This window comes from Sardina pilchardus, chromosome 9 (genome assembly GCF_963854185.1).
Source record: "Sardina pilchardus chromosome 9, fSarPil1.1, whole genome shotgun sequence".
NCBI classification, from domain to species: domain Eukaryota; kingdom Metazoa; phylum Chordata; class Actinopteri; order Clupeiformes; family Clupeidae; genus Sardina; species Sardina pilchardus.
The window spans coordinates 20,070,437-20,095,433 of NC_085002.1; the positions used below are offsets into that span (position 1 = coordinate 20,070,437).

Consider the following 24,997-nt stretch of genomic DNA (forward strand, 5'->3'; position numbering starts at 1 on the left):
ATAGGCTATGATATATTTTTGAGCTAGCCTACTGAGTGTTAAAAGTGTCTGTTTAATCTTACACTATTCTAATTTTAGAACATCTTGAAAATAGGCTACATGTTTACTATATGTCATAATTTTCTTGAAAAGTGTTGCAAAGCTATCCAGTAGACTAGCATAGCTAGCCTCCCAACTCTGCATTAGTTATAGTTAGTTAATAGGCCAAATTGAAAACGACAGCTGAGTCAAAAACCACCGTAAAAAACTGGGAAAATCTGTAACTAAAAAAAACCCGTTTATCTAACTACAGATATGTTGATTATTATTAATGAACTTTTGTTGAGATTTTAGTATATTTAAGGTAAACATGTAGATTGTATTGTTTATTTTAATGTATTCGTTAGACTAATCGGAGAAATGTAAGGGTATTTGATTTTTGTCCTGGACCCCTGTCGGCGTTCAAAATTCGGGTGGTCGCTCCTACTGAGCGTGACAACGTTACTGCAGCGTGGGGTTTCCCAAGGCAGGCTGCAGGGTTACCGCGCCCATCTCTTCGCTTTCTGATGGCCGGGTGAGGACAGAATTGTCAGTAAACTGTTCCTTCAAGGAAACCCACGGGAAGGGACGCCAAACGGACATATTACGGAGTGAAACTGGTGTATGGACATCAATGATTGTTCCTCCCTGTGATTAAAACGGATATCTCCGTCTTGTCGCCCTCAAAGACATTGTGATTTTCCACAGTTAACACAGGTTCTTGAAATACTGGGCTCGTTCGGGAAGTGCCGCTCCTCCGAAGCTAGTTAGCAAGCTAGCTAGTCTTGTTTGTTCGTTGATCTGTGGATTTCAGAGCAACATTATTGTTTTTCCGGTCAATGCGATTTAAACGAAGGCCAACAACGACTGAGTACAGGTAAGGGGAGATGCATATTGTTTAATCTGTGGATACAAGATTCTAAAATCACTGTTCGTTATTGCCAATAGTTCTCTATGTTTTCTGGGGGGTGGGGTAACGTTAGTATTTCAGATAGCTAGCCATCACAGGACTTCCTTCAGACACAAAGCTAGCTAGCTAGGAGAAATGGTTGAAGTAACGCTAGGTTACTTGGCTACATCGTTAGCTTCATTTTAACAGTTAGTAGTTGAGGTTAATTAGGTTCGCCCCAAATAAAGTGATCCTAATTAAATTGCGCAATGAACTGGTTATATTCGATCATTTTGTCTTTCAATCCAACAAAAAGTTGCAGGAACGTTTAAACCGTGTTGTATAACGTTATGTTAATATTAGCTAGCCAGATAACAGACAGAGGCAAATTAGCTGGTTTGCAAACGACAAGCCTCTGAGGGAATTGGCTAACTCACGTTGTGTAATTGGCCTGTAATTAGATTTTTTTTTTAAAGAATAAAGACAGTAACGTTACAACATTAGTGAGACTTATTATTTTTTTGTTTCGTTAATGTAAACTTAATCTTAGGGGTTGGCTTAAACCTACGCCGTATTGTAAGTTGTTTGCTAACTCCCTGATTAATCAGGTTAAGTTAACGTTAATATTGCAACTCCAGTCATTGGTAACATTAATTAACGTTACGGTTAACTTGGCTGTCCATCTGCCTATCAACCTGACTTTCTAAGTATTAGCAAGTAACGTTAATTTACTCTATAGGTTAATTGAAGACATCGAGTTGTATTTTCAGACTGACGTTATCCAGCAGTAGAAATAGACAAGTGTGATGACGAAGCTGGCAGTAACTTTGCGTGTTTGTCACAAGTCACAACTCTGTGATTATTGAATAGCCTATATTACTAATGTTTACCTCGTTACCTAGTCAGCGTTAACTAAGGTCACATCATAATCCCAAATCAAGTCTCGTGCCATACTCCTACATTACCATTTCTGCTAATGAAATATTGCTAGATCTCGTCAATTGGCCAGCATGTGTCACTTGGAAAAATACCTCTCCCTTAGGAGAATCAGCAAATCATATGGAAATTCACATGGTTGACAGTAGCTGGTGAGTTTGCAAATAAGTTGTCGCATGAGTGCACAATATTAATATTAGGTGGCGGAAATGCTGAACCTTAGGTTCTCCATGTAACGTCAGTCTTAAGTTACTTTGCTCTTTACAACAAGTTTTACATTATGTAACCATGACCGGTTACATCAAAGCTAGACAACTAGTTCATTTGAAAGCCAAATTACTTGACCAAGCCTACAGGCTTCCCCGCTAAGTCTGCATATAAGGTCGATTCATTTATCTAGTTTAACTAACGTTACTGATTGTATTTCCTGTCTTGGTCGTACTGGAAGGGGTATGGTGATTCACATTGCCTTGGAAATCAAGTGTGTATACAGCTATTACTAGCTCTCCCAGTGAGCGATATCAGTGTTTCACTCAGTGTTACTATTCAAGCTTGGGTTTAACTTATGTGGTGAGCTCCCAGGTTAATTGGTTAATCCTTCATCGAATTAAATAGGACCGTCGCCTTTAACAACTTGATAATAAGATGACGTTAATTGGCTTATCCTCAGAGATTTAGAATTACACGTCGTGTTGCTCCTGTGATTTCTCATCCCTCTAACTAACGTTACAGGCCTTGTTTTAAAGTCTTGTTTGTAATAAGTGCTAGCTGGTTTGCTAACACATTCTTCCGTTGCTTGCTAGCTAACATTAGCTAACGTAGGTCCCTGCCCAAAGCCACAATGATGCGCCGTTCGACAGACGAGTATCAGTTTGTGTAGAGCAAGTAGAAAATCACAGTTGATGTAAAACTGCGTTGTGTTTTTGATTAAAGTCGAATGCAAGTTAGACCTGTATTATACGTGTGTATGGTTATCCTTCCTAACAAGTTATCGGAATGAATAGCCTACGTTAAAGGACGAGAAACAGCTAGCTACTTAGCTTAGCCCGCAATTGAGGTCACTTGAATGATTGGTGAAAATTTACCCCCGTAGCATTAGGCAGAGGGTATAAGTTAGGAAGCTTAACATGTTTTAAAATCCAAGTGTGCTCTTAAGATCTGTACGAAACTCAGACTCTATCCTTTACAACGAGACTGGGAACTTATTGGGATCAATGAGTTATGCAGTATTGGGCCTAAATAGCGGTAGCTACAGAACAAGATGGCGTTTGCAATCCTTGCTGGTTTCACTCTGCAAGACATCGATTGAACCTTCGAAAAGACCTGGATAATTTTGCGTGGTGGCAATTCTACATGAGCGCCGTAGTTTATGTAAAATGAATTCATTTTCTCTTAGTTTTAGGCGTGGCGGTTTCCCTAAATGCAACAAATTGCTCCGATTGATTTAAAGTAATTATTCATCTCAGCGTTCGTACATTTTGTATGGTTAAATGGACCGGGAGGCCTGTCGAGCTGTGGGTACATCTTTCACATAGAAACCAAATTTCACCACGGCAGTTGTCTTATTCTGATGCGAAATAGCTGGACTTTTTATCCAAGATAAATACCTCGAGGTACTTACAACTGTAATCGTGTAAAATGGGGTATGCATACTGTCTGTAGTGGAAGTTTTCGTCTCTTGAATCGAACGTAATCACTCTGCCATAAAGTGCTTGTTCAGAGTTCGGAAATCGTAAGCCCTACTTCTCATGCATTCAAGTCCCTGGTTAGAAATCTAGCACGAATAAGGAAGCATCTTTTAAAAGACATTCAAAGACATTGTTTATATGTTTGATGTCTTCTTGCATTAAAAAAGGAGGTTTTTGTCAGAGACAGATGATGTGTTAAAGGTATTTTATAAGAGAGGCAGTGAGACGAATTAATTTCAAGAAATTGAGCCCCAGTTTCGTCTTATGTGAGTTTAGATAGCGTTCTGTTGATGAAGAATAACTGTTGTATACATACATTATTATTGTAGCACACCATAGTATTAAATAAACGGACACTTATCTATTCACACCATGCTTTGCTATTTTTGGAAGTGACACGCCCCTCTCGACTTCCCAGTAGTCATTAATATGTTTGATCATTCATATGCTCAGATCTGGTGATAACCATATGTATGATAGGACGTGAAGACTTCATAGTCTTTATATAGAGACTATATATAGTCTCCAGTGGGGGGCACAGAAACGTTTTGTTTATGGAAATGTGAAGAATGAGGTCGACCCATGTTAAATTGCCATTATTAGGTATTTTATATGCATCATGTTTTCAGATGTTGATGGGGATTAGTTGAAACCATCAGTAGTGGGTTAAATAAGAGGTGCTGGAAAAAGATTATGTCCTAGTTGTAAACCAGAACATGCTGCTGCAGGGTTTCCTGACCCCGGGGTTGGCTTTGGCCAGCTGTTTTCCTGTTGAAGGTTCTGAATGGGATTAAAGACTTACTGTCTGTGGATTTTAGCTTTTGGGATTACTGCTGCCGTTAGTGATATTGCTGGTTATGGTCTTTTCTATGATCCTGCTTTAGCTGAACTGAAATTGTTGAAAGATGGTCATAAAATAAGCTGTATCAACGGCCATAGAAATATAACAGAGCCAGGCAAGCATGAGTCTCTTAAATTGTATACCCCCCCTAATCCAGTATTCTAAACATTATGTAGAATGAAATGATGGCCAGGACAGTGTTTTAGGGAATCAAATGACAAACCGCACCACACCCTCAGATTTGTGAAAATAGCTCCTGGCTTCAGTGTTTGTGACATGCAAAACGATGTCAGTTGTTGTTACAGTAGCTTTATGATTATGGTATATAACTGGGTATATGTTGTATTGAATTTGAATTTGGCAACGTCATTCACAATGTGAATTTGTGGTTAACATAATTTCCATGTAGCCCTAACATTTCGTAGTATACCTGCCGTTCCAAAGTCCAGTTGTATACATTGCTGATGTTAGAACTCTGGGACCACATGTTTAGTTTTATTAACATTACCATTTTGCATATTACACCTTGAGTTGAGCTCCTAAGCCAAAGTGCCAGTTTGACAATCAGCCCCTGATCTTTTTCACCTTGGATGGGTTTGCATCTGGGATGCATACCCCAGTAGCTGAATTAAGGCTGCATGATAATGGATATTTATTGATATCATAAATGGAGCTCATTGTGTGTCAGAGTACATGTTTCATGCATGGACCATATTTTAAATTCCAGTTCCCACACAAACCTATTAAGAGGTGGGCCATATGTCAGTTCAGTTAATTAACAGAAAAAGTATTTGACACCTTTTCAATATACTACTTTTGCTTATGTGGGTTAAGCATCAGCTATACTTGAAGTGAATGTTAGGTTAGCATCAGTACTTTCAGGCTTTCTGTGCCGGAGAATTAGCAGAACTGTGACTTCAACACAGGTCCGTACTGAATACGTGTTTTGTTTTCTATCCAATACAACTTTAAAATGACCAGCCTGGTTTTCACGAAAAAGCCTGTCAAATTGTTCAGCATCTACGACTCATCGGATGTATCGACAAATTTAGTTTCACTTTTACAAATGTTGCAAGATGCAGTATTGCGCCTTGATTTGGCCTCAGAGCAGTCTTCGAATTTTATGTGGTTCGGTTTTAGTTTTGATTTGGAGGCATTTGAAAGCCTCCACAAACCTCTATCAGCCACAGCCTACTTAATAAAAGTTTGCTTAAAAAGCTGATGTGATGTGAAAATATAAGAAAAGCTTTCAAAGGTTTTGCCGTGTTCTATCAAGAGATAGATAAATGCATATCCAAGATTAATGACAACAACTGATCTACTCGTTGGTCGTTCACATGACCGTATACCAACTAAATGAATTTGAAGATTATACCAAAGCACAAAAGTACATTTTTTGACCAATGCAGCTACCATATTCCACCTTGATGCGATTCAGTTGAAGTTGAATTCTAACACAGAAGTGAGTTGTCACTATGAGCAAACTGCCATTCGGTTGGGTGTTATTGGAATGGTGAATAAAGCGTCTGGCTGGAGTGTTCTTCCTTGAGAGACCCTGAGGAGAGGCAGCGTGCCACACCCTCGGGCCCCTTCGCCAGCTCCTCTGTTTGCCACACTATCAGCTGACTCTTGTCAGGTGCTTGTTTCGATGATGAGAAGGAGAAGAACAAACTGCATGCCCAATGCCATGGACCTTTTAGAGCCCGAGACACAAAGCTGTGGGTTTGCTTCAGGTTCCGACTTTAAGAGCCAAGAAATCCTCCTGATATAAATAAATTGCACAACATAAAAAAAAAAAAAAATCTCATCCTCTCCTGAGGGTGGCTGTTGCATCAGCTGTATTTGAAAGCTTCCAGAAGCAGGAAATGGCTTTCTCTGTATCTCAGAATCTCTACTGTGACAAAAGAAGGGTTTTCTGTGTTTGGGGAGGGAGCGTGGTTGGGGATAGGAGTACGGCCTACTGGATAGTATTATGAGGTGGAATGAGGTCAGGTCAGCAAATGTTTGTGTGGATGTACCTCAATTGCAGTTTTCAGATTTTGTCTGGCAAGTGTCCATCGAAGGTGAAATGGAGGAATTATTATTGTTATTATAATGGTGACATTTGACAAGCAAGATGAGAGGATTTGGAAGCAATGACCAGGTTAAACTCTGGCTCACTGGGTCAGGGAAAGGGAGTTTCCATTAAATCACACATGATGTGGAGTGATGGTGTATGTTGAAATGGAGCTGGTTCTCAGGTCCTCACCGACCACTCTAAAACCATCACCAGGTAAGGGGAGAGCCCTGTAACACTTGAAGTAGGTATGCAAGGTATGTCTGGAGGAGGAGTGTTGAGGTATTGTCGCCAGTGGGAGTTTTGGTATTTTGGCCATTCATTGTGTTCTCTCTCTTCACTCGCCTCACTCTTCAGACTATACAGATTGTGTATAGTAACAATCAGTAATGTGTTTTTTGATTGGATGAGCTCTTTAAGCATAAAAAGGGATGAGTAATACACCATCAGGTAAGAGCTGGTGACTCCTTATACAATTTTTTTCCTATCTGGTTTTACCACCATATTTGTTACATTTCTGATTTGTTAAGATCTATTTCTGACTCGCCACATGTTACATGCCTTCTTCCTCCCACCTTTTCTGCCAACTAGCAGTTTGATTTCATTATTCTTCTGAAAGCAATGAGTGGTGACAATTACATGTTGATGCTTAGTCTGAGCCTGAGAGGTGGTGACTGCTGTGTGTGTGTGTGTGTGTGTGTGTGTGTGTGTGTACATGTGTGCGCGCACACACACTTGCACCTTCCCTCTGAGGATTGGGGTCAGTGGAATAGGTGCTGTTTTTCCCATCAGCAAGTCCTCATATCCCAACAACCTTAAACAGGATTTACCTGTCAGAGGTTGAATCAAGTGTGTCCCAGGATTATGTCAGTGGCAAAGTGCAGAGACGACGACAGCAACATGGATATAGAAAGGATTATTATGGGTAGAGAGGGGGGACAAATTGGTCTGCTAGACCTTTAGCAAGCTTGGCAGAAGTTGGTCAAATTCAGCCCCCAGTACCTCCCCTACAAGCGTACGTAATCTGTGTTGGACTACAGCTTCTAGGTTTGTCGGCTTTGAATGAAACTGAAAGAGAATTGTGTGTCATTCCCATTTGGTTGGAAAAGGATCCAAAACAGAGGTCCACAAATAAGTTGATGCGTCTGTGGTTAGATAACATTGTAAAGACTGCCAGTGTTTAAGGTTGATCATCACTTCTGTGAAGATGAAGTTAAAAGTGTGTGAACATCATAGGTTACGTGTGTGTATGTGTGTGAACACTCACAGTGGGCGAGCTGGGAGAAGAGTGTATTTGGTGTTGTGTGGGGCTGTGAGTGAATTCTCTTGATCTGTGTGTGTTTCAGACCGTGTGTGGGCAGCTGGAGAGAAGCAGACTTCTAGTGGAGGAAAATGAGTGAACTGGACCAGTTACGCCAGGAGGCTGAGCAACTCAAGAACCAGATCCGAGTAAGGACCCATTCTTCCTCCTGTTCTTCTTCCCTTTCGCACAAGTAGCTGTTTTAGGCAACAAACTAACTCTTGTAGTCCAGGCTAGTTTCAAAAAAGTATTCCCCAAATGAAAACAGAGATACAACAAATTCCTCTGATAATTCCAGTAACAAAATGGATGTGTGCCTGACCTGGTGGTTTTTATTTCTGTGGATCTGTGGCCAGGGAAACAGTGTGACAGCACAGTGTGGCTTTGCTGGTTTGCATAACTGAAAAACATGCAAATCTGGTGATGCCCATTTCCATAGCTGCCATGGCATTAAGCGTGTAAATGGAAGTGAGAGCATGTTGTAAATATTATGGTGTGCAAATAGGGAAATAGTTTAGGTGACTGTCTGTCTATGTGGCGGGGGGTGACCAAGAGTCTGATGAGTCTTAACACGCGAGTAATGTTTTTTCATCTCTTCATCCACTTCCAGGATGCCAGGAAAGCTTGTGCCGATGCTACGCTCTCACAGGTAACATTCCATGCTAGACAGTACCCTGATACGTCATGCCCTCTCCCATTCCTGCAGTCATAAACAAACAAACAAACAAACAAACATGCACATTCCATTACCTCTCTTTGTAATGAGTGTGGCAAAAAAGGCACAGTTGTTATGTTTACCTGAATATGGTTTAATGATCAACTTATGTTTGACATGAATGCTGGCACTGGTTGGCATGTAACACCCCATCTCAGTTGCAGCATTTGGAGTTGAAATTGGACATTAGCATAGTTTTTGATCCATAATTGGACATGAACATATTATGCTCCCATTTGTGTATGATTCATTACACATTTGGGATTATGTTGTTAGAAAGAGCAGCAGAACGTGTTGCTATTGACACAGATATAATAAAGTCACTCCAGTTTCAGTGGAACAGTGTATGCCAGACAAATGCAAAATAGGTGACTTTTCAGCTTCTTCTTCCATTTGTTTCCTTGTTTATTGTTTTAAAAGTGTACACCCCAGCAAACATCACAGTTGCAATATCTGTGGTGCCATTGTCTCCTTGTTGACTTGTTGCTTGTTCCTTTTTCTTCAGATTACCGCCAACATTGACCCTGTTGGAAGGATTCAGATGCGCACAAGACGAACATTGAGGGGTCATCTTGCAAAGATCTATGCCATGCACTGGGGCACTGACTCCAGGTAATGTCCTTTTTAACACACTGTAAATACGTGTTGATGCCATTTTTTATTTGGGCATGCATTTGTGTAGAAGGTAAACCTTATCGACAGGCAGTGATGGTTGGTGGTTATGTAACCTGGCTGTGCCACCTCTGTCTCCAGCGGGCACCTCTGTGTGATTTGGAAACGAAAGAATGTGGTCATGTTACTGCTCATATGGTCATAAGCGGCCTTTAAGTATTCAAATGCCAAGAGTGTATGGAATGACTTCTTGTGTCTTGAAGACAACAGTGTGTTCATCTCGTCTCAGCCTGTTTTCACTGTCAAGCTAATCCTTTTGACATCTGCATTTGTCAAATGGTCAGTAAGCTGCCAACAGCATGGTAGCAGTACAAAGTTGGAAAAGCTCAGTTCAGAGCCAATAGGTCTGTCAACAGCGGAGGTTAGTTGGTCCTGTATCATGACAGGAGATGCTGATCGACGAAACAAATGGACATGACTAGGGTCAGGATGGTCAGGACAGGAACACTCTTCAGAAAGCATTAAAAATGGGTGCGCACATATGAGAAATCTATTCACAAGCATTAAAAATGGGTGCGCACATATGAGAAATCTATTCACTCGCGTGTAGTGTATATGGCCAACTTAGTTTGCAGACTTATTTCAGAGCCTCACTGAACCCAGACTGTTAAAGTAAAATATTTGATATTTCAACAAAGCACATCCCTCTCCCCCCAGATGTTCTAAAATAAAATTGCAATATTTAGTTCTGCGCTGCCTTCAAAAAGATTGCTGTGAATATTGGCATTTAGTTATTGTGTTGTCGAAGGTGAGGCGTCCTGGCGAGCTGGTGATACAGGTAGCAGGTAGACGGGTGGGTTCCTACACCCCAGCACTGTGTCGGGAGTAGGAGACCATCCACACTGTAGGATGGTATGACTAACTGGTGAGTTGCTGCAGCAGCGTCCATCCCAGGCTACTGGGAGAGCCCGTGAGCGAACTGCCCCCTCAAACTAGAAAGGAGAGCACCATTAACTGTACGTAGGCTTGGTAGTACATCCTTAAAAAAGACCCAGGCATGTATTGCTGAAGCTGTACCACTTTCTCTTCTGTCTGGAGGGAACTAATGTCACAGTCCTAGTCGAACAGGCTCTTTCTGCACATTGAGGCCAGACATGCTTTGCTTAAGATCTGTTCAAGTGAAGTGTGATGGCAAGAGGGAATTCTGCCCTCCATCTCAGTATTCTAATTAGACTCAAGGTCTCAATTGTCTAGATCTCCATGAGACCACACGAAGATCCACCGGTGATCAAGATATCTTAATTAAACTACAGTACAATAGACACATTTGAACTGCGGGCCTCTTTCTGGTGTAACTAGAATATGCCTTAATTAGCTTGTGAGATGTTGAATATTGTGTGGTTGTCTAGTTCTGCGTACATTTCCAATGTTTCTTACAGCATTTGTGTGTGTGTGTGTGTGTGTGTGTGTGTGTGTGTGTGTGAGGTGGATGGGGACCTGGATGGATCGACACTAAATCCTCTCGATAGAGAAGAGTTTGATCTTGTGACCTTTCAGCTTCTTCTTTTCTCATGAGCTGCTCATGTCCTCCTCATTCCAATACAGGCTCCTGGTCAGTGCCTCTCAGGATGGCAAGCTCATCATCTGGGACAGTTACACCACAAACAAGGTAACTGATTTATCCTTCACATTTGTGGCACACTTCAGAGCCCTTGAGATAAGACTTAAGCAGTGAATTCAATTAAAAAAAAATGTGCTAGTTATTGGCAGGCCTTTTAAAAAATAAATAAATAAAATAATCCATAGTCCCAAAATGTGATTGGCTCTATAGACCGTAGACTCATTTCCAGTTGAGGTTGTACAATGTGGGCTTCGCTGTGTCCCCCCAGGTCCACGCCATCCCACTGCGCTCGTCCTGGGTGATGACCTGCGCCTACGCGCCCTCAGGGAACTACGTGGCCTGCGGTGGCCTGGACAACATCTGCTCCATCTACAGCCTGAAGACCCGCGAGGGCAACGTGCGCGTCAGCCGCGAGCTGGCCGGCCACACGGGTGAGGAGTCGCTGCACAGAGAGCAGACCTGCACTCCACACAGCTGCCTGTCAAGACCATAGACATTAAAAGATATGGACAGAGCTACCGTAATTTCCCGAATCCCGACTATTAGCCGCGGCTTATACATTGATTTTGCAAAATTTCTTCAGCTACGAGGTTAATACAGGGGGGCAGTTAATATGGTGACACTATGGTTTTGTTTCTTTTAACTTGCATAAAACAATGTCCTGCGGCTTATACACAATGCGGCTGATATGCGGGAAATTACTGTATCACGTAGACGTCAGCAGAGACCAATGAAGCAAATTTCAACCGGTTTTCCTGTTGGTCTGTGTGTCTCCAGCGCAGGCTCAGGGGACGTACATGTGACGTAGGCACGTAGTCTGACAGAGTCTGACCTATGGCGACGCTTTACTCTCTCTGGACGCATGCGCATTACCTAACCTATGTCACTTTAGTATCGATTTCGGAAAATAAGCCGATAAGACAGTTACGAGGTTATAACACCAATCTCACAATGTTGTATTACTCCGAAAATAGAAAAGGTTCGTACAAAGGCTTAAAACGCTTCAGCTGTAACGTTATTTGGTGTCAAAAATGGCGCTTAACGCCCCACAGGATTCAATGGAATGGCTAGCTGGGACTGGTCTCCTGATTACCATGGCGTCCGCCATACAGGGCAGCCGTGGTGTACTGGTTAGCGCATCAGGCTTGTAACCGGAGGGTTGCCGGTTCGATCCCCGACCAGTCCACCACGGCTGAAGTGCCCTTGAGCAAGGCACCTAACCCCTCACTGCTCCCCGAGCGCCGCTGGTTGGGCAGGCAGCTCACTGCTCTGGGTTGTGTGATTCACCTCACTGTGTGTTCACTGTGTGCTGTGTGTTCACTAATTCGGTTAAATTGGGTTAAATGCAGAGAACTGAATTTCCCTCACGGGATCAAAAAAGTATATATTCTATTCTTCTATTCTATACTGTCTACGCTCTCTGAACGTTCGCCTGCCCCCTTGGTCAAGACACTCTTGTTCTGAAGGCCAGCGTTCACTGGGGGGCGTCTGACGCTTGTCCAGTGATGCCAAAGTTTAGAACTCCATTGCTTCTAACGGAGCAAAGCCAAAGTTTCGAAACTTGCTCTATCAAATCCATCGACGTGAATGTTGCCACCAGTGCAGGGTTATATAGCGCGACATATTTGTCACACATGCTCCACAACAATCACTCTGTGCAGTGGATGATTTACCAACGTAGCACTGGTGCGATACGGCTTTGCTTATGATACAATGCACGCGTGTGAGGCTGACAGGGCTACACCAATAGGCTACACCAATTAGCGCCCACCAATCTTAAAGGTATACTATGCAACGTTTTTCAGTTAATCAATTCGTTTCATACTGTTATATATGATTAAATGGGTCATTACCGGTGGAACGGTGTTTTTTTTGGCCGCTCTAGTGGTCCACACTTGCAACTTCAGGAGACACCGGGCACGCACCCATGCTCTACTCCAGGAAGTGTCATGTAAAGTCTCATGAAAAGGTACGGCAGACTGACCGATTGAGGAGTTTTGTCAAATATACACGCTAAAGCTGTAGGGGAAGCTCTGCAGAGAAATATGCAAGCATAAAACGAGCGAAAATGAAAAGCGAAACCGGCGATGAAATCGCCAATCCTGCATAGTATACCTTTAATAAGCTGACTTCAGATGCGTATGTAGAAAAAAATCCATGGCATGACCTCTATTCCTTACACCTGGTGAAAAGTCAAACTATATCGAACTGACAGGGATTGTTTGCATAAACACACAACAACCAAATAATGTCATGATATCATGATGACCGCCTTCTTTCTCTCCAATGTAGCCAGATGAGATGTTTGAAACTACACGAAAGTTTTATCAGTCCAGTTGCAGTATGCCTATATCTCAACCACAATTGATGAACTGTGATGTTGTGATGTCCTATTTGTGATTGTTTTTAGAGGTTTTATAATGATGCTACAGATTTTGTGTCTGCAGTGCTACGTGGAAAAAAAAGTTAACATACAGCCTTGCGCCAGTGGCTGTTGGCCTTTAGGCGACATCTGTATCTTTCCACCTTAGTGCATTGACACACTTAAAGCTTTTACTGCCTAGTTGTCAAACATTTGAGGATGATATTTTAACGGTCATGGCAGACAGTTTAACTGTAATGAGTGAAATGGCCCTTGCAGCACAGATGTTTGTTTTGATATGTAACTGTATGATGCTGCCATAAAGGGTACAAAGTTGTGACGTGAACAGGAAAGGGAAGTAGATTTAACATTGATGTCATTGTATTTAAACGCTTCCAACACAATGTTTTTGTTTTGGACTTTTCCGTAAGGACTTGTTTTTGCCAGTCGTGCAAATTCTTTTTGACAGGCCCAGTGTTGTTAAGTGCAAATTCAGGGGTTTTCCAGTAAATGTGTGGTGAGTTTTGTTCCACTTGGCAGCCAGTTGTGAATGTTGTCTTGTCTCTCAGGCTACCTGTCCTGCTGCCGTTTCGTGGATGACAACCAGATTGTGACCAGCTCTGGCGACACCACCTGGTGAGTTGAGGGAACTGCATTTAGGCGACTCCACTGCTCCCTCTGGTGTGTCCTGAGGGTTTAGTTGCATGTGACAAATAAACCTCCTTCTATCTTTGTATCCTTAAATAAACCTCCTTGTAGCTTCAGTAGTGGTTGCAATATCCTTGTAGCTTCAGTAGTGGTTGCAATATCCCACGGCTGACGTTATTCCAACTGTACATGCAAGTGTCTGAGCAGGGTTTGGTCAAACTGAAGTTTATGTTTCTGCGCAGTGCCCTCTGGGATATTGAGACTGGCCAGCAGACCACCACGTTTGCGGGTCACACCGGCGATGTGATGAGCCTCTCCCTGGCCCCGGACACCAGGTTATTCGTCTCGGGCGCGTGTGACGCCTCAGCCAAGCTCTGGGACGTACGGGAGGGCATGTGCCGGCAGACCTTCACCGGCCACGAGTCAGACATCAACGCCATCTGCGTGAGTCAAGTCCTCCATCCTCCATTCTCCTCCTGTGTTTGTCTTCTGTTCATGCCTTCCCCCCCCCTCTTCCTCCTCTGTCCTACCTGTCTGTTCCTGTTTATCCTATTTGTATCAGGTAATCAGGCTCCCTCTTAACAGGCGTAGATATAAACGGCTCCACCAGTGATCCAAATCCACTTAGGGGACATTTAAAGCTAATTGGACTAATGGCTCAACTGTAATTGAGTAGGACAGTGTATCTAAGCTCCGCTAGTCTCACGGTGTGGCTCAGTGCTTGGGCTTCAGTTCAACCTGGAACAGAACACTTTCAATAGTGAATCTTCAAGCTAGTATTTCATTGTTGTAGTAACCATTGGTGGACACCTCATACTCCCTAACTGAGTGGTATGGAGGGCTATTGAGGGGTACTGAGAGCCAGTTGGTGGTGTTAGTGTTACCAAGGTTGTAATAGTAATTCATGTGTGTGTCTGCTTTACAGTTTTTCCCCAACGGCAACGCATTCGCCACCGGATCGGACGATGCCACCTGCAGGCTGTTTGACCTGCGTGCCGATCAGGAGCTGATGGTATACTCCCATGACAACATCATCTGCGGCATAACGTCCGTGGCCTTCTCCAAGAGCGGCCGCCTCCTGCTGGCTGGATACGACGACTTCAACTGCAACGTCTGGGATACCCTCAAGGCTGACCGCGCCGGTAAGTAGACCTACACCTGCCTTTCTACTGGGTACCTGCGGGTCATGACATTTTTGGAATATCATGGAATTTTGCTATGTTTATCCAGACATGGAAAGACAGGGAATGTTATCATTTTAGAGGCAAAGTTGAGAATTTTGTTTTGTTTACCTAAATACATGAATACAAATACTTCCATGCAGAATTTGTGTATATATCCGATTATTAGGTTTACTGCTAGCTTGAGTAGCCCAACTTTAACTTTATTCTATGCCCACTTATTCATCTCACACTCAAAAAAAGTAAATGATTATTCAAGGCTACACGGGTGCTCTGAAATTATTGGTCGATATATTGGACCATTCATTATGTCAGGGGTGGGCAAACTTTTTCACTCAATGTGTTTTGAAGTTTTGAAAATTGGCTGGCAGGCTGCCCCCAGACAAAAAACAAAGCCAACAACAATAAGTAATAAAGTCATTTTGTTTTGGAAATGTTAAAGGGATAGTTCGGGTTTTAAGACACAAAGTTATATGGGTTCCCTGTCAGCAACGTTGTGCATCAGCACTGACTTACCCCCCGACAGCGTCCTGTGAGCCGAGATCCAGCCGGTTTTTGATCGTTTTTGATCGTTTTTGATGCTGAACAAAGTAGTCCGGCAAGTTGCTGGGGTCACGAAAGTAAAGTGTTTTTCTTCTCAAAACCATATGCGTTGCACCACAAAAATGTTGTCCAGCTGTCAGTAGCGCGCAGTGATGGGAATCGAGAAAAATAGTGCCAAGTGTTAACGAGGTTTGAATTTTTCCTGGACAACGTTTTTGTGGTGCAAATAGATCACTCTTTTGAACGCATATGGTTTTGAGAAGAAAAACACTTTACTTTCGTGACCCCAGCAACTTGCCGGACTACTTTCTTCAGCATCAAAAACGATCAAAAACCGGCTGGATCTCGGCTCACAGGACGCTGTCGGGGGGTAAGTCAGTGCTGATGCACAACGTTGCTGACAGGGAACCCATATAACTTAAACCCGAACTATCCCTTTAATTTCTTAAGAAATTATAATATTTTGCCTAACTCATTTATAAATGAATCACTTTAAGAGCATTGTGCCTACACATTCTCACAATGATCTTCTGCCAACTCCATTCAGATATGTCTCTGGCTGTGCTCTCTCACAGTTCATAAATGGTCAGTAGTGAGAACTACTAATGCCTTCACGATTTTCTTTTTGAAAGTTTCTTATATTAAAAAGGAGATATCAGTAATGACCAGCCAACTGGAACCTACCATTCTCGCTTTCCGGGAAAGTAAGGGGAAAGTCATGGATTTTTACATTTGACTGGGAACCCTATGAATGTTTATCACATGTGACACACTTAATGTCAACAAAACTCGAATAAGTAATGCCTTCTCACGTGGAGTGTGTAAACTTATGATGTTTCAATTGTGATCTGTTTGTTGCTTGTTGTAGCCCAAGATGACTTTTAAAATATACATGGGCTTTGAGACTTGAGTAGTTGCAATAAATCATGTTTTCCGTAAGCTTTGCACTTAACCCCAAGTTATGGCCCCATTTTTTGCACTTCATCTATTTTGGATGTTACTGCTCCCACATACTTTGGTTCATCATCAAAGTTTTGACCTCTTTTGAAAACTGAGACCTGTAGAATTATCAGAAACAGTCAGTGTGGCTGTGTGCTACTGGCAACAAGTTACCGAGCTGCAATGTTGTTTTCTTTCATCCGGTAACATACGTATCTAACTCTGCCCACATTTGGTGTTATAGCATTTTGAGATGCATAGTGAGATGCATAGTGATATAAATCAAATACAGTAATGCACAAAACATTTTTCAACAGAAAGCTTAACATGTATCAATTCCTGAGACACTCCGCTATCAAACAGTGTTATTTATTGGGAGGAGGTGGGGGCACTGTAACAAAGTCTGTGCCGGGAGAGGTTGTGCATAACAGGAAGGATCGACATCTGTATCTGTATTCTAACTCCTGTAAGTGTAGTTCTGGTCATCGTTTAAATATTTATTCATTGGCACTGTTACTCAAAGCAGCATGCAATTGAGTGATAACAATGAAGCTATGGTAAGATGGAAGGCATTTAGAAAGTAAACACAAAGTAGACAGACTAGTTCTTAACAGCCTCATAGTTTACCCATAGACCTCTGAAGTTTGCCTACAAAAAGGATCCAAAGCTGCCATCTGGGGTTGGGGTTGGGGTGTGGGTGTCAGTCAGTGTCAGATGGCAAGCGGATAATTGGAGGTGTTACATTGCAAGAAGGGGCACTAGCACACAATCTCAGTCGGTCGTCATCCTAATGTGATGAATGAGAGAACCATCACTGCTCTGACACATATCACTGAACCAGGGCATGATGTTTACAGCAGTTTACTCAATGCCCATTTTCAAGTTGGTGTTCACAAACTATGTCAGCTGATATTATTTTTTTCTGGTTGGTTTTCATGCTAGCTGTTAGTGGGGGTTATACCTTTCAACATAGGCTTCCATCACTGCTCTGACTCCGTAGTCAGACACAACCTGTTCATGTCTGCAGCAAGTTGGTTGTTGAGCGTGCGGTCTTGTACCTTTCCACAGGTGTGCTGGCCGGCCATGACAACCGCGTGAGCTGCCTGGGTGTGACCGACGACGGCATGGCGGTGGCCACCGGCTCCTGGGACAGCTTCCTGAAGATCTGGAACTGAGAACGCCAGGCGCTCCACCCACGGCGCGGCAGAGATAGTAAGGTTCGGCCTCCCCTCGCCCGCTCCTTAAATACCGCCAAAAAGATTGGTCGCACTCGTTCAATACAATTCAAAACACTTTATTTGTCCCCAAGAGGCAATTTGCACAGCCACAGTAGAGTGGTAACATATTAATCATATTACCATATGTTGAGTTAGTTGTCATGGAACCGGAGAACCTTGTGAATGATTTTTAGTTTGAACAAACCCAGAAGCTTTGGGTAACTTATTACCTGGACAGGAATGCAGAAAACTCACTTACGATTGCAGACTATTTCAGATTGATTAAAGGAGGATAGCGTGATGCAGCTGTTGAATAGAACACCTCTCTGCTAACTGTTTAAACTCACAAAGGATGAGACCTATTGTTAATCTTCCTGATATGAGAGTTTAGTCGCTTCATGTTAGTAATGTTATTATGTTCTGCACCCCACACTTCCTAGTAGAATGTGCTTACAATTTACGGTATTGATAATAACTGGTTTCAGTGTGACTCATTTGATTTAATTCTTCAGCTGGGGTAGCAGTTTCATGGATCTAAACAAATCAATCTAACCATATTGGTGGCCATAACATATATTTTTTGACGCCGTAGGAATCAGATAATACAACATATATTCATACCAACATTATCAGATTTGTAACTTCAAAGTTTTATTTTAGCATGGGTTGCCTATAAGAAAAGTGCATTTAACTTCACAGCCAGCGGTTAAAATCCTTAAATGCACGTCTCAACAAGTCTTGACTGAGACAAGAAAAACGTCACTCTTAACTGCTGCCAGCCTTTGATAAGATGCGATATCCACTGGCATTGTATTTCCTTCTACTCCTGATCTGTGTTATGTGTCTATGCTGCTGCCTAGGTAGAACACGTTTTAACTGCTACATAGCCAACATTTAAGAACAATTTATTAGTAAATAAGAACAGTTTATTTTAAATGATGCCACTTGTCTATGCAGTGCTACCGACTCCACTTAGAAAGTTTGTTTAGATCGAGTGAAACTGCTGTCATGGAAATGGAAGGTCACACTTCGGTACTCTATTTAAGGTTCTAAAATTCCATGTTGATTCTATGAACCCAAATATTCTTTAGAACGTTCATTTTACAACAAACGGGTGTGACAGTACCTGCTGAAGGGTGCAACAGTATCTGGGAATACAGGTGTTGTTGGATGTATGTGCATACCAGTACTTATTGTGTCTTCTTTTTCCCCCCTTCAGATGTCATTTAAACTCCAAAGTTGACTGGAAGACCATTCCAACTTTAGAATGTTCAATTTCACAGCATCTTCTCGAACACCGAAAAAAAAAAACAAGAAAAAGGAAAAAAAAAAAAACAAGAACTGACTCGAACACAACAGCAGCAACAACAACAGAAACTTGTAAGGGAAACCGATGCCTTTCCTACACAAAGAAGAGCACAATTTGTTTGATCACCCAGCTTACGTGAGAAAGAAGAATTCCTGTGGTATCAGTTTGATGAATAACTGTGCATTCCTTTTATGGACCATTCAATTTCACCCCCATCCCATGCTTGGCTATCATGTGTCTAGAAAGCAAATGTTGGAGTGTAATTGTACAAATTATTTAACTTTTTTTGTGAAAAGCTCATTTCTCAGACGTATGATTTATAGTAGTAATTTTTTTGTCATATTTCTTCTCTTTAGATATGTTCGAAGACTAGCATTTCTTTTAATCCAATTAAATTGTATGAGAAAGATGAAACAAACAAAACAAAAAAAAGAAAAAAAAAACAACGTAATATTAATGCTGAAGCTTGAAAAGAGAGTGCACGAGCAGCTTTCAAAGAATGCCAATCATGTATCTATGGTGCATTTACGAGTGTGTGCAAAGTTCATAAACATGCCCCTCTCACCTGTCAATCATGATCCTCTGAGTCTGGCCAAAAAAAAGAAAGGAAGACACAAAAGAGGTCAATCTGACCGGCTCGTCGTGTAAACCTCCTGTGGGTCATCATCTCTCTCCAACCATCGCCGATGATTATGAAATACAGCCTTAGCTTTTTTTAAAAAAATGTGTGCATTAGTTGATTTTAATCAGAGTGGTTAAAAAAAGAATCTCATTTATGAATACCAAGCAAAATGCCATATCTTTTAAAGTTTTTCACTGTTTCCAAGTCTTGAGGTACTCTCGTAGTGGATTCAGAAATGACCGCCTGTAAATATGAGTATCAGACTTGCACGCAAACACAGCGTTGTATTCAAGCTGTTTCCTTTCCTGTCTTGTCACCGCTTTGTTTGCACAATAAAGAAACTTGACTAACGTTGCAAGCGTTACTAACCAAGCACATGTTTTATCACATTTGAAATGCGCATTATAACAAAACAAAAGTCATCAAAATTATTTTTAAAGTCTTTTTTTCCAATTCTTTGGGTGATGTAGCGTAAAAATATTATGTTATGAACTCCCTTTCTGATAGATTTTGTATTTGTTGAATTTGGGGGCGTGGTTATGGATGAAAAACTGGGAACACAGTAGTGTGGGTTTAGATTTGTCTTGTTTCTTTCTTTCTCTTTCTTTCTCTCTCCCTTTTACACCCTCGCCCATTTTCAGAATGATGGTTTTAACAAGAGATGGCCCTTCCTGTGCTTGGAAATGCAGTTCCTCTTATGTGAATGAAATGTTGTACAAATCAATGTCTGAAAATAATGATACTGAAAATTTTAAGTTAAGCGTAAATGTTCTTTTTCTTGTTTGAATCTGCCATGAGTTGAACTTATAGTCGCATGCTGTACAATTGCTTCAAAGAAAAGGTGCATACGGTTGTCGTACATCTGATGTTAATTTGGGATAATGTATTAACCCTTGAATCAGTCACAGCATAATGTTGAATGGTTTGGCTTCTGCGTACACACTTTCCTTCTCCTGGCAAAGCTATGCACCCGAGTGAGGGGGGAGGGGGCCTTTTACACACTCTAAGTATAAATGTTCTGATCAGAAGAAAATGTTTTTGTTACTTTTTTTTAAAAGGAAAACAATGACTGGGTCCCAATAAAGATCTTTTTCAAAGTTCTACTTTAAACAAATTCCTGACCCACATAACCCCCCTCCTCCCCTCCAACACCTGTCCACTCAGACACTTTTCTATTTGAAAATGGAGCAAAATTATGAAAGTGGGGGGTTAAATTGTTTTTTTTTTTTGTGCGTGTGTTTTTTTTTTTTCTTTCATAGAGGAAAAAAAGACAAGGATTCCATGTGGCTTTCTTTAATTTGGGTTGGCATCTGAATGGCAGATTTCTCTTTTTTTCCCACTGTAAACAGATGCACTTTCTTTGATAGTTGTGACTTTTTTTAAAATTGTTTTATTTCTCTGCGATAATGTACAATAAATGTGATGTATTTGTGTGTGCTGCCATTGGTTAAAAAAGAAGAAAAAAGTTAAACTGCAGATACAGACGAATTCCCCTTTTCTCTCCATTATTAACCTGTAGACCTCCGCATCCTTCTGGAGCCCTATACTCTCACCTTTTGTATTTTATTTCAGTCTGTCGGTGTACAACAGAGAGATGGATGCAAGATAGATACTATATTAAAATGTACTGTTATTTAAAATGTAATAAAGAGGTTTGAAATGTCCTGGTGCATGTCTTGTCTGTCAAAGGGGCGGTCCACCTCACAGGAAGTAAAGGATCTGTTCGCTGTACACAGCCAGGTAGGACTATTAGAATGTATTTCCTGTTAATCAGATGTTTTAATCTCTGAGGCTGGCTTCACAAAGTGTTGATATAACTATTGCACTGATAGGGGTTATGATGGCATAAGGTCATTATGACAAAGTCTAGCTCTGCGAAGTTCCCACAGACACAGTACCGCTCGCAGGACATTCCACTTGCCCTGATGCTGTCTGCTCTCCAAGTCAACATTTTCCACAGTAAATCTTAACATTTGTTCTATTTTGATTCAAACACAAGGAAAATATTTCTCAACAAGTGTTGGGATTTTGTTTCATCTCCTCATGTGTTTACCAACATGTTTGTTTACACAATAAGTGTAATTGTTCATGATCAAACTTACACTATATTGCCAAAAGTATTGGGTCACCTGCCTTGACCCCCATATGAACTTCAGTCACATCCTATTCTTAATCCATAGGGTTTAATATGACAGCTTCAACTCTTCTGGGAAGACCTTTGAGAGTCTCCTCGTCCAACATCAGTGAGTGACTTCACATATGTGCTTCTGAAGGAATGGTCAAAAATGCCCATAAACCCACTCCTAAACCTTGTGGAAAGCCTTCCCTGAAGAGTTGAATCTGTTATAACTGCAAAGGGTGGACCAGTGTCATATTAAGCCCTATGGATTAAGAACAGGATGTGACTGAAGTGCATATGGGGGTCAAGGCAGGTGACTCAATACTTTTGGCAATATATTTAGTAGGCTACGTTTGTTTGCCCAATTCCACAGGCTATTTCCTCTGTATGTTGCAGCCACCAGGGACCCCTCAGGCAGATGCCTGGGATATAATATTATTTTTAGAATGTGATTTTTCATGTGAATTCATGTGGAAAAAGTTGACTATGTATAACAAGGTTGTGTCTTAGGCCTTATATGTGTGTCCTTGTTTAAAGGAAACAGGCATGTTTCCTTCCTTGCTCTTTGAATGAGGGCAACCATTCTCCCGAGTGACTCCAACATCCATGCACATCCGCCCAACCTAGGCTTTGGATGATTACAAACATTGAAGGGGTCTATTGAATTACTTTACCATTGTACTTCATGTGTTTGGCCCAACCCATGCCAAAGCGCACACACTAGACAAAGTGGGCCAGGCATAAGTATCCAGCTATATTTAATAAGCTCGGTTAAAATATATATATATATACACACTGAATGTGGTGTACTTTATTCTGAGATGCATCAATAGGCTCTCAAAACAATTCCAATTCCAGGTCCAGATTAGTTTCATATGTCAAATAATCCAGTAAAACTGTGTCATGGGATTAGATGGAATATATAACATTCATACCCATCTTCCGTTATAGCTGTCTACATTCTGTCATATTTTAAAATAAACCAATGAAACACTAAGAATAAGCAGCATTTTAATGCTTCAATCAAGTGATGGGCACACTATCATTAACATCAAACTTCTGTCATATTTCATAGGCCTATTTGCAAAACAAATCACAGTGAAACTTAGGCCTACTGACAAACAATAACTAGCATAGCCTACTAATGCCTCAATCAGGTGCTATATCTATCTGTAGCTATTTTACATATATTTATAAAAGAGCCTCTGTAAAAAGTATCTTATGTTGGCTGATGGGTCAATGTCCAGGCTATACAAAGATATGCTATCACAGCTCTCAGCCTGTTGAGAGCTGTGAATGACTGGGTGTAGTTCAAGAAAAAGGACCCTTGAACTGTTTTTTACTGTTTTGAGATAGTTTCAGGTGAAGGTGGAGGGTATGATCCTTCTTTCCAACATCATCCGTGTTATCTGCCTCAGTTCAATGCACTTTTTAAACCACTCACATACAGTACGAAGTTAGGTCATATAAAACCATGTCACTGTTAAATACAATACTTTATGAAATGGTTTATTACTTGATGTTCAAGACAATGCAAACAATTATACTTGTCAGGACATTCCAACTGAAACCGCTTGTTTTCGTAGTACATTTTTGCATTGGTTAACATTAGGCTTTAACATTAGGATTACTGCCAACTTGACAATTCCTGTGTAGGTTAAACCGTGCATTATTCTTTTAAGTGTGACAGTGTCGGATACAATTTTCAAACGCACCCTACATCTGACAGCCCAAGGTGACAGACACAAGCCAAGTCGAGTCAAGTCAAGTCATCCCCCAAAGTTCACAACCTTGGCATCACCCTGGACCCTTCCCACATTAAAAACAAAATCTCCATACCACCTGAAAAACGTCTGAAGTGATCCTCACTATCCGACTCAGTAAGCGAAACCCTCATCCACTGCTTCATCTTTACCCGTCTGGACTACTGCAATGCCATACCTGCCACCACATCACCCCCACCCTCATGCAGCTCCATTGGTTACCAGTCAAGTTTTGCATTGTTTGGGCGTGAGTGCAGTCTGCTGTCACCTTCTTTTGTCTCTCCAATGTTATGATTGCTCTACTCTAACTTCAAGCATGTGACATTGAGATATTTTAATGATGTTTACTGAATCAAACCACCTGGTACTACAAGTATAACAACTTGTTCGGGTCATGCTCATGTTTAGACATGCTTGTCACTTCCCAAAGAATTCATTAATCCTTTTACCCCTGATTGGTCGAAATGGAGTTGGGCTGAGTTAAGACCACAGGGTAAGTGCAGTTTACAGAACATTATTTTGTTTATTAGGAACTTCGGTTACTCCAGCTGGGTTGTTTTCGTGATGAATTCCATGGGGATATCAAAGACAGTTCTCGTTAACAAAAAGGATCTGTCTCTTGAAAACAGTGCAAACATTGGTTCTTTGTGAGCACGTAACACATTATAATGGTTATGCAACAGTTGGTGTTAAAGCTCACCCCACCGGTCTATGTCTGGTGATTTTTTTAGAAACATTATTAACAAAGATATTTGTGATAGCAATTTGATAAATTTGCCAAAAAGTGTGTTGGATTACATACACAGACTGTGACGTACAGTGGAAAAATTCAAGCTCTTTAAGTTTTCTCTTTTAGCAACTGCAGTATTGTGTCTTGTTCGTCAACTGCAAAGCAGGAACAATATAAACACTCATTTCTAATGAAAACTGTTTTAGTCTCATTTGTCAAGAAATTTGATTTCATTGCTATGTTGCAGTCAAATGGTCAGTTTTAATCTATCCACAATGATATGTAGATGGTACTCTACACATATCAAGAAATGATGTGTTACATTGTGTGTGTTAGTTGCTTCTTGGCAGATGGCCTATTTCCCACTGAAACACTGTCTAATGTAATCAGATCATCCTTAAACATCCTGCTGCTCAATTGAATCCAGTTATAGAATACTTGTATATATAGATGACGTGTTTTCCAATATTACTATTTTAATATATGACACCAAGCCAGCACAGTCTGAATGTGACACATGATGATAAACAATGTTTTACAGTGTCAGGAAATGTAGTATATTTTTGTTAATTTCTGTTCCCAGCCTACCACTTTGAACTTCAGATGAAATGCTTTTCATTCTTACATTTACAATAAATATGTGTGTTGCTGTATTTCTAAAATTATTTGGTAAGAGTTTAATGGACCAAATTAAGTTTAATTTTAGTGCGGCTTCTGCCTCTTGAAATTTGGTTGCGAGCCAAGGACTTCCAGATCAAATCTCTCTTGACAACTGGATTGATGTTAGCCAGGCAGCCACAATGCCAAATAGTACAAATTCCATCTAACAGCAGGCTATAGGGTTGGGTATCGAGAATCGAGAATCGATGGGAACCGGGACTAGCTTTC

The 24,997-nt window shown here is 41.2% G+C and overlaps 1 protein-coding gene across 2 annotated transcripts; it reads left to right on the top strand.

Moving 5' to 3' along the window:
- The first annotated feature begins 498 nt into the window (after positions 1-498).
- gnb1b (guanine nucleotide binding protein (G protein), beta polypeptide 1b) lies at positions 499-21,161 on the top strand. 2 transcript variants are annotated; one of them, XM_062546232.1, is made up of 11 exons: positions 499-895; positions 7,775-7,877; positions 8,339-8,377; positions 8,949-9,055; positions 10,661-10,724; positions 10,945-11,107; positions 13,608-13,674; positions 13,929-14,130; positions 14,612-14,828; positions 17,418-17,561; positions 18,786-21,161. In XM_062546232.1, exons 2-10 carry the CDS (start codon positions 7,821-7,823, stop codon positions 17,522-17,524), a joined length of 1,023 nt encoding a protein of 340 aa, XP_062402216.1. In that variant the 5' UTR covers positions 499-895; positions 7,775-7,820; the 3' UTR covers positions 17,525-17,561; positions 18,786-21,161. The 2 variants fall into 2 exon arrangements, with proteins under 2 accessions (XP_062402216.1, XP_062402215.1); XM_062546231.1 differs by having other exon boundaries at positions 500-895; positions 17,418-17,566.
- Positions 21,162-24,997: the final 3,836 nt, after the last annotated feature.